Source organism: Phoenix dactylifera, chromosome 13 (genome assembly GCF_009389715.1).
Source record: "Phoenix dactylifera cultivar Barhee BC4 chromosome 13, palm_55x_up_171113_PBpolish2nd_filt_p, whole genome shotgun sequence".
Lineage (NCBI taxonomy): Eukaryota > Viridiplantae > Streptophyta > Magnoliopsida > Arecales > Arecaceae > Phoenix > Phoenix dactylifera.
Window position 1 is genome coordinate 7,137,677 of NC_052404.1, and position 12,139 is coordinate 7,149,815.

Genomic DNA, 12,139 nt, shown 5'->3' on the forward strand with positions numbered 1-12,139 from the left:
TATCATACAGTTGAGTGATGATGTAAGTATGTAACTTGTCTGAAGAATTAAAGATAGTTCTTTGTTTTGTGAACTGGGAGATGACGGAGAAAACAAAATTGTCAAGAACCACAAGCAAGCGACCGAGTTAGAGATCGGGCTGCTAGAACAATTGCTCAAAATATCAAATAAATGCATCCTGCATGGAAAGTGAGAAGGCAAGAGTTAGCATGTAGGAATCATGGTTGTTTACTTTCAGGAAAAATCCATGCTGTGGATCATACATAACTGCATATTGTGAAACTTCAGCATAAGGCTCCAAGAGCCACCAAGAGGAGGGAACATGACATCAGATTGGCAACTAGAAAAATTCTTCCTGTCCTCCCTACTGGAACTTCCAAGCAGAGAGAAAAAGCAATGGGGTTCCCTTCCACCCCAGGGTCAAGGCCTTCCCATTCTTGTCGAGCGTGCAGAAGTGGCCATTAGCAAACTGCTTACCTAGCAGGCTAGCTTGATAATGTGACCACTCATTCATCTCAGTCTTGACGAGGCCATAACGAGAAAAGAATGACCTCCACACGCTGATGCCTACATGCCTGACCACCCTCTCACTGCCCTCGGCCGCAATGATGCTTCGGATTCCCTGCCAAAGGAAGGATCCCTCTGTAGCGACTCTAGTTTTGTCATCCCTGTCCATAAAACTAGCCAGGTAGTCAAAGAAGGCACTGCAATAAAACAAAGCTTCAGTGAAGCGGTTGATGAAAGATGGGGAATTCAGCTCAGCTTCAACATCCGCAACTGTCATTATGCATGGCTTAAGTTTACGCATTACTCTCATGACATTCTCAAGCCTGTCAGGCCTCACAATCATGCTGCTCATAACCATTGCAGAGTGGACACCGATCGCTTCGCCCTCCTCCAGTTCAAACATATCTTCACTGAGATCCTTAATATCTGAAACTATCACTGCTTTAAAACTAAAAGGCAAACCTAAAGCTTCAGCAAAGCTTACCAGCCTGTTACCAGTTGCAGTGATGGCCTCTTCTGGTGAACCTACTGCACTAATCTTCAGACGGTCGATCGGACAAGTTGATCTTGTGGCCAGAGCTTGCAACAAAATAACCCACCGGAGCCCGTGCTTGATCGAGAGATCGATCAGATGAATTTTCCTTGCGGTTGCCACATTGTCCAAAATGGTCTGCACTGATGTGAAATCCTTGATTTGCGCATATGGCACCTTCTTGTGGAGTGCCAGATGCAACGGGTGGGCGGATCGCGTTGCTTTGATGACCTCTTGTGCTGTCATTCCCCTATCCTTTGGAACCGTCCATGAAAGCCCTCCAGTTTCTCTATTGATCCTTTCTTGTAATGCACCTGCGAAGTAGAAAACAACTCTCTGAACTGGATGGCCAGTGTCGGATGACAGCCTGCGACACTCCTGAAGTAAATTGCTAGCCCGATCATATTGCTGGTTGCTTACCTTCTCCGCTGCGACCAGAAGAAGGCTTGCGAGGTCGACGTTCTTGATTTCCTCATTCGTGAGGCCTAAAGACGAGAAGTCAGCAGGATGCCGAGGATCACTTTCTTTATGGGTTGACATCTGAACAAAATGGGCAGCAGCAATTCTGATGACTTCCTCTGTCGACAACTCATCACCTCCTCCCGTCGGGTACGCGACCCCGTCAGTTGGTTCATTCAGCTTTTCTCCACTCAGGCGACCGTGGCTAGATCTGTAGTTGTTCAGAAGCTCTAATGATGAGATGGTCACCGGGGATGCCTTCTCCTTCGATCCAAGGAGCTCGCAGATTTCAGGCAGCAGTTGCTGCTCTACCTCTGTCTCCAGGGCCAAAGGCTTGTCCAGGGACTGCATTGCTGCAGAAATCGTATCGAGCTGCATGTCATCCATCGCTGCAAGATCTTGGAAGCATTGCTGCTCATTGCTGCTCACTGGATACCAAGGGGGTTCCTTTCTCGGAGGGGCCATCATGGTGGTATAAGTTGTAACCTGACCAAAAGTCATCAATGCATTCTTCCTCAAATCCCTGAAGAGGGCTGTAGCCTCGCTGTGCACCATCATAATCGAAGCACTGAGCAGAGAAGGGAGAGCCCAACATCTCGGAAGCAAAGCTTTGTTTAGTGCTATGCTTCTTCACAAGATTTGGCAATTCCAGATTTATATGGGCTCTGATAAAAGTTTTATGAGCTGAACGATCCGAAGGCTTGGACATTTGGTGGTGCAAATCAACGAGTGAACGGAATCCAACAAGGGGAAATGACAGGAAAGCTGAAGTAATCCATGACAACATCGTTAATATAAGACAGTCCTACTGAAAACTTGCATGATTGTACGCATCATTCGAGCCATGGTATAATGCCAATTGTTCTCGCGTTTTCCAATGGCTTTCCCCAGCTAAGAACAACTCACATAATACGACTCATTGATCAATGGCGGCATCAATTTTTATATTTTTATGATTATTTCATCTGTTTGGCTCCAGATACAAGCAGTTGGTGGGTAGCTAGCTATGTGGCCACCAATCATAGAATGAGAGGACCAAAATGTTATTAAACCTAATGCCAGGGGAAGCAGAAAGTGTGAAAACATAGACTGGGCGGTGTAACCAATCATGGCCTGCACGATGACTTACAACGAGTTAGTTGCACAGGGCCCACATATCAAGAAACCTCAATAATAAAAGCTTTAAGATTAGAAATTTCATTATATTTAAATAAGAATGTAGTTTTTTTATGGTTTCGTTATGACGAGGTATCAAATGGAACAAGCTATTTTCTCGCTCGAAAATTCTTCCGAGATAAAGGGTAGGAGCAAGAGACAAGCAAAGAATTGATACCATCAAAGTCCAAATTCCAAACTAGTTTCTCTGTAATTCGATAAAGATATCTATTCACCCAATGTCATAGACAATAACAAGAAGTTGTCTTCAGAAGCCGGCAAATAAGATAGAAAGCAACTAAGAACCCTGTGTTGGAATATTTCAAAATTCCGAGTCTGCCCTTCTTTGTCTTTTGTCTTTTTGTCTAGTATACTTTCTTTTAGTCCCACATTGGAAAGGAACAAAACTCAAAAGATCTTTATATAGTATTCAACCTTTTAATTTGGTGAAGCAAAGAAAGAAAGTAGCCTACGCGCGCATGAGCCCAATGGAGGTCCAAGCCAAAATTGGCAAATCCGATTCGGAAACATTTAACTGGGCGCGTTGCGATTATCACGCGCAGGGGACCCCCCCCGCGGGTTTGGGCTTGAGCCAGGTTTCTTTTGCCGTTTTGTTTTATCTTAATAAAACGTCGCGTCTTTTAAATAAAAAAATAAAAAATTCCTCAACTGATAAGTTCTTCAATCTCCAAGTTACAAGTTTGAATATGTGCCATATTACAATTCCTTGAATTAATGATAATTATTTTTGCCTAATTACTTATGTATCATTGAATTATTTGCATGGAAATAAATAAAAATAAACAAATAGCATTTATGTTTGAGGATACCATAAATAAGAATCTACCAAAACTATGAATAAAATATAAATATTTAAATTAATTAAGTAAAAATAAATGAGCGAAAAATGTAGTTGAGAAAAAAAAAAGAGAGGAGAAATTAGTTAAATTAGAGTTCATACAATGAATTGAGAAAGATATTTAGACTGAACAAGAAGATTTATATGATTTGATTTTTGAAACGGCTCGGATCAAATTTAGATTGCATTAGGTTCTTTATTGTTGGTCCAAAATAAACTTGGACAATTGTTAGGTTGAGTTGAAAAACAAACAATCCAAACCTGCTCTAGAATTAAGCTCGAATCCAACTTTTGAATCTAACCTATAGGTCTGAAAATATAAAAAAGATTGGGTCTAATCTGATCGGGACGCGCCAGATTTGGAATGTTTTTGCGCGCACGGAATTCTCAAAACCGTATAAGTGGGTTCCACCACAAGTGGGCTACCTAAGAGGTGTAGATGTCATTAGAAAAGGGTCTATTTTTCCGATTTGAGAGAAGGGTCTATTAACCATGGATTTTTTTCACCCAACCAAGAGCCAATAAGAAATGGAAAAGAAAGAATGTAGCCAATAAATTCACGCCAGGTACCACTTTCTCGCGCCAAAACACGTCATAGGGTCCCCATTTGCCTCTGCCACGAGTCGGCATCATGTAAGTCCACGTCGACGGATGTCTGAGAACCACCTGCTCCATTACCCCATAAAAACCCAAAAATATCTCCATCTTCTCTCCCTTCTCGTGTACAAAATTTCTCGATTTTTCCGCGTCAATAATTAGTATATCATTTTTGTCGGAATATTCCGGTGGTGGATACGGTGCGCCGGCGGTGGGCTGCTATCTTGCGCTTGGCAATGGCAGAGGAGAGGTATAACCGGAGGAACCCGGCGGTGAAGCGGATCCTCCAGGAGCTGAAGGAGATGCAGTCCAATCCGTCCGACGACTTCATGAGCCTCCCCCTTGAGGTACCTCTAATTCTATCCTTGACTCTAATTTTTTCGCCCCAATCTTTTCCCTTAGAGCTTTTGAGTCCTGGATCTGATATTCAGGGTTTGAAATTGTCTTATTCCCTTATAAAAATCGAAACTTGTTGGGAATACCAGCTGGATTTGTTGTTTCGAAATCTGATTTCCCCCATGCATTGCTTGGGTTCACCGTAGAATAGAAATTATGATTTACAATTGGTCTTTCTAATGTGGAAAAAGGGATTTCTCCGTTAATTTGAGATAAAAAGGATTGGGGCGTATTGATAAGAAGGCGAATTATTGTTAGGTGATGATGATTTTGTTAAATTTGGATGATTTTTGACAAAGGCTCGAGCATATTTTCTTAAATTCGACCATGTTCTTGTTGATAATTTAGGTACGCTCATTGATAATTTGATTCGAATGGCAACTTTATTTAGTTTCTCTTTAAAAAAGTTTTTATCATGTTTTTGTCTTCATAATTAAAATGGAAGGATAGATTGTATTGTTTAATAGCAGTTTATGGCTGAAATTGAACAATTTCACATATTTAGAAGAAATTGGCATAAGTTTTTTGAAACTCACGATCTAGCATGGAGGAGAAGAAGATTAACAACGAAACAAAAAAATTATGTTTTCAATTGCCATTAAATTTTGTTTAATTCTTAGTCTAAATTGGTGTCTTTCATGGTGATTAGGAAAATATATTTGAGTGGCAATTTGCAATCCGGGGCCCTCGTGATACTGAGTTTGAGGGAGGAATCTATCATGGGAGGATCCAATTGCCTGCGGAGTACCCTTTTAAGCCCCCTGCCTTTATGATGCTGACTGTAATATCCTCTTTCCTTAGTTTTTATGGCAGACAGCAGTTTTTTTCTCTCTCTCCCTTTTTAGGTGTGACTTGTTTATTTATATTTTGCTGACTAGTTTCCTTTTTCCTTTTATATTCTTATTCAGCCAAATGGTCGTTTTGAGACACAAACAAAGATATGCTTAAGCATTTCAAATCATCATCCTGAGCATTGGCAACCATCATGGAGTGGTATGTGTCATATTATCTTGTTCATGCGATTACTATCATAAAATGCATATTGTTCTTGTGGTGTTTATCTTTCATTCTTATTCTCTCTTCTGCCTTCTCTTTTGTCTGCTTGAATTGGTGGCACCAGTTTAAAATCTTTGACATGTAGACTGAGTCGTATGATATCTGCCATCAAGAAAATGAATAAACATGCAGTATATTTATTATAGACATGAACTTTTTGTTAACTGAGGGTCAGGTTAAAATTTGAATAGCTTTAGATTATAATCTTTGGTTTTCTGGAACCTAGTTCATCGATCATCTATTTCATGTTTTTGTGATTTTTACGAAGGAGACTTTTGAATCAGTAATTTAATTAGAACAAAGTTTGTCATCTGGTGGTTTCTTTCTTCTTTTCAGGTATTACATGCATTTTAATCTTCTTTAAATCATTTCACTAAAAGAGAGAGTAAAAAATCGTAAGCTAAAACTTAAGCAGAGTTCTGATAGGCCCATACTAATAGGCATTAGATAGCTGATGCAGAATACAGATAAGGAAGACTTGAATTAATCTGTGGGGTTTATTTAATAGTGTGTTTTTGTTTATAAAATCATAGTTACTGTGGGATTGCATGTGTTGCCAAATATTTTCCAATGATTTTCTTTGTGTTCATTGTCTGATCATGCAGTCCGTCATGCTTGCAACTATTAAATTGCTGGTCGTTGGATTTGTCAAACCAGTTGGTACCTTAGAAGTTCAACACTTAATTATGTGGATATCAGGCTTAAATGCCATGTCTTTGATGCGTCAAGCACCAAATATTCATGGTCTATTCTCATTTCTAGTTTGTAGACTATATGAGCTTGGTGCTACAGCAGCATATTTTTGTTACAAAAAAATACCAAATAACAACATTTTGTCTAATGACTGGACTGACAAACGCCATCTAAGTTTCTGTTGTTGATGATACTCTATATTATGAATATAGATACCATGTATTCTGTTATGCTCTTGTATTTATGCGTTCGTTTCATGGTTTAACATTTGTTCATATTGTCCTAACATATTGAAGTGCTTTAGGAAAATTATTTGTGCCATTTTCATGCCTTTCTTGATCTTTATTTATGTTCATATGGATGTAACAATAAACTATGGAAGCTTTTACTTTGCGTGATTTCTGAAAAGCAGTTATACATATAGGTGCCTGAATCTCTTTCATTCTATAAATATTACATATTAGAAAATTGTTGAAGTTTCACGGTTCACAATATTGCCCCCTCTCACGGTGGTTTCCCCCCTCAAATTGTCTTTTGAGAAATCAGACATCTAAAAGCTTCTCAGTTTTGGAGTTACGTTGACTTAAAGAAAACCAAAAAGGCACGGTAGAAGTGAATGTAAGCAAGCACTATGTAATACATTAAATAAGAGCAAAGAAGCATGTAGTTTGATGTTTTCTTTTTCCTTGTGGGGATGGGTTGGAGTGGGGGATCTTTAAAGGATGAGAGAGGGCAGTCCGATTGCTACTGTTTCTGTTGAATTCGAGAGCTTTTATAAGTTTCTGTTTCTCCCCTTCCCTGCTGCAACTTAGAAGCATCATTGTTGTGTTGTGGTCAGGCCATAGTTGATCAGTGATTGATCTATGATTCAGTGAGAGTTTTTTTGGATATAGGTTGAACTAGAAATGGTGTGGTTTATATTTTGCTGCTTCTAGCTGTAATCAGATGTTTAGGCTAGCTGTTGGGTAGCAAAATGAAGATCGAGGACTGGTGGTGGCAACCCCACATATTTCTCAAAAAATGAAAAGCTTGAGCATGGACTCGTCATCCTTAAACAAAGGAAGATTTGGGATCCGACCTTCGATGGCCACCTGAATCTTGGGGTATGGATTTTGGCATGTGTAAAGTTGGACTTCAATGAGTTGATGGCTTTGCTTTGTGCAAAAAATTAATCCCTAGAATGAAGCAGAATTCCTTGTTTAAATTCTCTTTTTGAGTAAGCAATGCTGCATTTTGGTTTATCACTATGACTAACCCAAGTCATTTTCTCTGATCTCCCCAGTGCGCACAGCACTAGTAGCCCTGATTGCATTTATGCCAACCAACCCAGATGGAGCACTTGGCTCACTAGACTACAAGAAGGAAGTAAGGCGTGATCTTGCCATCAAGTCACGCGAAGCTGCCCCAAAATATGGCAGCCCAGAGCGACAAATATTAATTGACGAGGTTTGCTTTGACCCTTTTTGCTCCTAAAATTCTCTCTCAATCTAGCTTTCATATATACATCTCTGACAATTTCGTGATTCCATTTTGACAGATTCACCAATGCATGCTTAGTAGAGCGCCCCCCGTGCCTCAACTTGCTCCAGTCCAAACCATCGATGAACGCAAAAAGAATGCAAGCAATGAACAACAAATTAGTCCAAATTCCAACACTGTTGCTGCCACTGAAGACCATCCAAACCCAGAAATGGAGCGGCGGGTTGTGGAAGATGTGCCTGGGGTCCACGTGGATGCAGCTGCAGGTCGTCTGAGAGTCAGCTTCAGTGCTGGAGTGAGCTTGTCGACGACACCACAAGTGGAAGCTAGCGAGCAACCTGAGAATCCTGTGGCTAGAGCTCAGAAGCCAATGGATGACCGCCTGCTCACTTGGGTGGCCCTTGGGTTAACTGTTGCTATCGTAGCCCTTCTTGTGAAGAAATTTCTGAAGTCCAGTGGGTCTGCTGGCTTTGTGGATGGGCTGTAAATTGCGAGATAAGACATTCGGGGTGGAATTTATGGTCATGCTGGATCAAGTGATCGAAATAGTATGCTCGTTGATTTTCAGAGAAATGTATATGCTTGTCTACAGCCATAAACTGTGTGCAGTGTATTATTGACAGTCAAATAAGTTTTGCTAATAAGATACCTTATATTGTTGTACCATCTTAAGGATTTTGTTTCTTATTTTTTGGGATACAATGGAGGTTTCCCTGAAACTGCAAACAAAGAAAGGACAAGGACAAATAAGAGAACTGTGGAGGCAGTGTGTCTTTCCCAATATATCTTTTTTGGATAATACAAGCATTGGAAACTAGAGCTCATTTCTTTGTTGGTAAGAAATCAAGGCTAGAATGATTTGTTCTAAGCAGGGGGCATTCATGGGAGGGCAGTTCATCTCCGACAACATCCTCATTGCTCACAAGTTCATGGCAGATCTCTAGTGGGCGCTGAGATGTAGGAGTTTGATGGGTATCAAACTTGACATGGAGCGGGCATATGACAGGATGAAGGGGTTTGACTTGCCTGCGCTTTGGATCAATTGGATTCAGGGATGTATTCTGATCCCTTCTTTTGCCTTATTGGTTAATGGCTCCCTGTCGCAGTTCTTCGAGTCTTTGGTAGGGCTGAGGCAGGGATGCGCTCTGTCACCACTGTTATTTATTATTTATGCAGATTCTTTGTCTCGAGTCCTTCTGCATGTGTCGGTGAGAGGAGGTGGAGCCATATAGATCAACGGGGGGCCTGACTTAGATATCACACCTGCTATTCACGGATGACTGTTTACTTCTGGCCTGTGCGACGAGGCATTTAGCTTTGACCATACACAGGATTTTGAGGGCCTACTGTGGGGTGTTAGGCCAACAGGCGAACCTGAAAAAGTCAGCTATTTCCTTCAGCCCGAAGACCGACTCAAGGATGAAGGTCTTAGTCATGCACATCTTGGACATAGGAGGGGACTCTGCACTACCTCAGAGTTCTAATTACTGGACGGTGGCTACGTAGGAGTGAGAGCTTATCCACGGAGCTGAGCATCAGGCGGCGATTGGAGGGTTGGCAGGCGGGCGGCTTATCTATGATAGGCAAGGTTAAGCTAATACGGTCAGTTTTGAGCTTCGTTCCTCTTTATCTGATGGCTCACACCATGGTACCCATAGCAGTTTTACGGTGCTTGGAGTGACTGTTCAGGAGTATTTGGGGGCGGCGGGGTGACAGAGAAGGCGTCCACCTTCTGGCCTGGGAGACTATATATCAGCCAACTAGCATGGGCGAACTGGGGGTCCACTCCTTGGTGGAGTGACAAGAGGTGCTAATGACCAAACCGACTGCCAGATTTCTTCTAGAGCCGGAGAGTCTTTGGGAAGTGCTACTAAGGGCCAAGTATGGGTATCTAGCTTTTCCATCTGCCTCCCGAGTTGGACGGGGATCCTCCTTCATCTGGCGAGAGATCTGTGCTCGTGCCTCGATGGTATCATCAGCGATTAGGTGGGAGATCGGGAATGGGCAGATGGTCAGCGTCTTAGAGGACAGGTGGCTCTCTAAGGTCCCACTGCAGAGCTGACCTACCATGTTCAACTAGGGAGGGCTAGAGGGCCGCAGAGTCTATGATCTTTTTGCTCCAGGGGAGCGAAGGTGGGACAGGGACCTCGTCAGATTGATGTTTGGAGAGTCGCTTGTTGAGCGGTCCTGTCTGTACCAATACCCGCATGAGAGACAATGGATAGGAGGGTCTGGAGCTTGACTGGAAGGTCAGTAGTGTGAGCCTATGACGTCTTTAGGTTGGTTGGGAGGTCTCTGGTGCGGCAGCTAGATGGCAGATGAATCTGGAGGATGCACATCCACTCCCGTGTTGCTTTGTTCCTTTGGAAAGTGGCGTGGGGGTGTCTGCCCACTAGAAATGTGTTGGTCAGGCGGGGAGTGCGGATTCCCTCAGTCTGCATGGTATGCCCAAGGGTGGAGGAGTTTATCTACCACGCTCTCTTCGAGTATCCACGTGCTGGCCAGATTTGGGAGTGTGCCTCAACCCACCCCAACCATCGGCAGGGTAGTCGTTTATTGAGGACTTTATGGGCTTCTTGGAGAACTCTATGAGGGGTCTCATGCATGAGGAGGGGACACGGGCTGCCTACTTGGCTTACTATTGTTGGCTGGATAGGAATGCCCGGGTCTTCAAGAACGGCGGCTCTCACCTGAGGGCAGTGGCGGAAAGAGTTCTACTGCATGCTGCGGAGTTTCTCGGCATTTCGGAGGTTTCGCCTGTTGGGTTAGCTAGGAAAATCTGGGGCACTTATTTTGTTAGTACAACATCTAGGTCTATTCTTGTTTCCTAGGTGCTCCCACCCCTGGCTTTCTCAATATGAACTTCGACGGCAGTTTGAGCGAGAGAGAGAGCTGCGGAGGTGTGGAATTTGTTATTAGAGACCACGACACCAGACTAGTGGCAGTAGGGGGCGATGGTCTTCGACATATCCATGGTGTGCACCGAGCTCCGCGCGGCTTGGGAGGGTGTTACCTACGTGCGACGGGTGCTGAGCGCGGAGTACATACTTTTGGAGAAGAACTCAGCTACAATCATCGAGTGGATCCGGGGGCAAGGATGCACGTCTGGGAAGCGGCCGCTGCTTCACAACATCCGCTGCCTACTGGAGGAGTGTGGCTCCTATATAGTCACATGTTTATCAAGAGGCAGTGAAGGCTCGTTTCTTTAGGGAGAAATATAAAGAAGGCTCGCCAGCAACCTATCTTACTAAGAATAATGAAGGTTTTGGCTTGCCCCTATCATTGTAAAGCTGGCACTGCTAACCCCCAAGAAAGATCTTAATGCTGATCACTTCTTTGACGGCATCACCCTTCACTTGTAGGAACTCCTCTTTCTATCGGAGGCGGTGGAAGCGGTGTCGGCCCTTCGAACCGACCGCTTCCCGATCTCAACCTCCCCCCGGCTGCTGAGCCGGAGCCTGCCTCTTCTTCAGAGCTGCGGGAGACAGAAAGGTTGTTACAGGAGGCCCGGGAGGAACTTCAAACTTGGGAAGGGCGGCTAAAGGATTGGTGGGACGAGGAAAGGCGAGTAAAAGACAAGCAATTGCAGAGCATCCACTTACAAAAAGAGATACAAAGGCAAAATTGGAGGAAGTTCTTTTTAGAACTAAAGAGAGAAGGGAAGATCTATCTCTATCTCGTGTCTGGTACTGCATGGTTCCACTCTGCAAGAACTCCGAATCATTCTCTTGAAGCTCATCCTCTTTATGATAAATGATCCGCTTGCCCCGAAATGACCCGCCCCAATAGGGAAATCCCAATTCAGTGGGCCTTTCGATACAATCAAATAGATTGCCACAAGGGCGCCATATTCTAGGAGCCCAAACTATGTGATTGAATAAATCCTCCTCTATCTGTTGCGGGTCGACGGCTCCTTCCCCTTCTTCAAACTCCGATTCGTATTTTTCATATAGAAATCTCTGATCAACGATAGAACAAGATCCATTTTGCATCATATCTAACTGATTCTGGTTAGCCCTTTAGGAAATACCTATATCGAATTTTTTTTTGAGTCCAGTTGCAATTCTGAGCCAAATCTTTATTTTGAGAAGACAAAGGTTTATAAAACTAGAATAAAAAAAAAGGTAGGTGCTGAGACTCAAGCCAAAAAAAAACCTTCATCTAATTGGCTCGAAAATGATGCTGCGAACTAGATTGCCTCCTTTGCCGCTCATCATTTAAAAAGTTTCATCTGGATGGATCACGAGTCTGTACTAAAGCCTTTTTGTAGCCTTTTATTCTCTGATCTTATTAGCCACATTCATACCCGTCAGGTGTGAGCCGCCATTGTACCAAAAAAAAATAAAAAAAAGAGGAAGAAATCAAGGCTAGGACTATATTGTTATACTAAAAATTTTATCTGCTTG

At 42.9% G+C, this 12,139-nt stretch overlaps 2 protein-coding genes across 2 annotated transcripts; one reads left to right on the forward strand and one right to left on the reverse strand.

Annotated features, from left to right (window-relative positions):
- Positions 1-364: 364 nt before the first annotated feature.
- On the reverse strand, positions 365-2,053 carry LOC103720661 (DELLA protein RGL1-like). The gene has a single exon (XM_008810485.4). The coding sequence runs from the start codon at positions 2,051-2,053 to the stop codon at positions 365-367; it is 1,689 nt and encodes a 562-aa protein (XP_008808707.3).
- A 2,068-nt stretch (positions 2,054-4,121) lies between these two features.
- Positions 4,122-8,405, forward strand: LOC120112886 (ubiquitin-conjugating enzyme E2 32-like). Its single transcript, XM_039132886.1, has 5 exons — positions 4,122-4,456; positions 5,155-5,286; positions 5,414-5,498; positions 7,537-7,700; positions 7,792-8,405. Exons 1-5 carry the CDS (start codon positions 4,346-4,348, stop codon positions 8,218-8,220), a joined length of 921 nt encoding a protein of 306 aa, XP_038988814.1. The 5' UTR covers positions 4,122-4,345; the 3' UTR covers positions 8,221-8,405.
- The last annotated feature ends 3,734 nt before the right edge of the window (positions 8,406-12,139 follow it).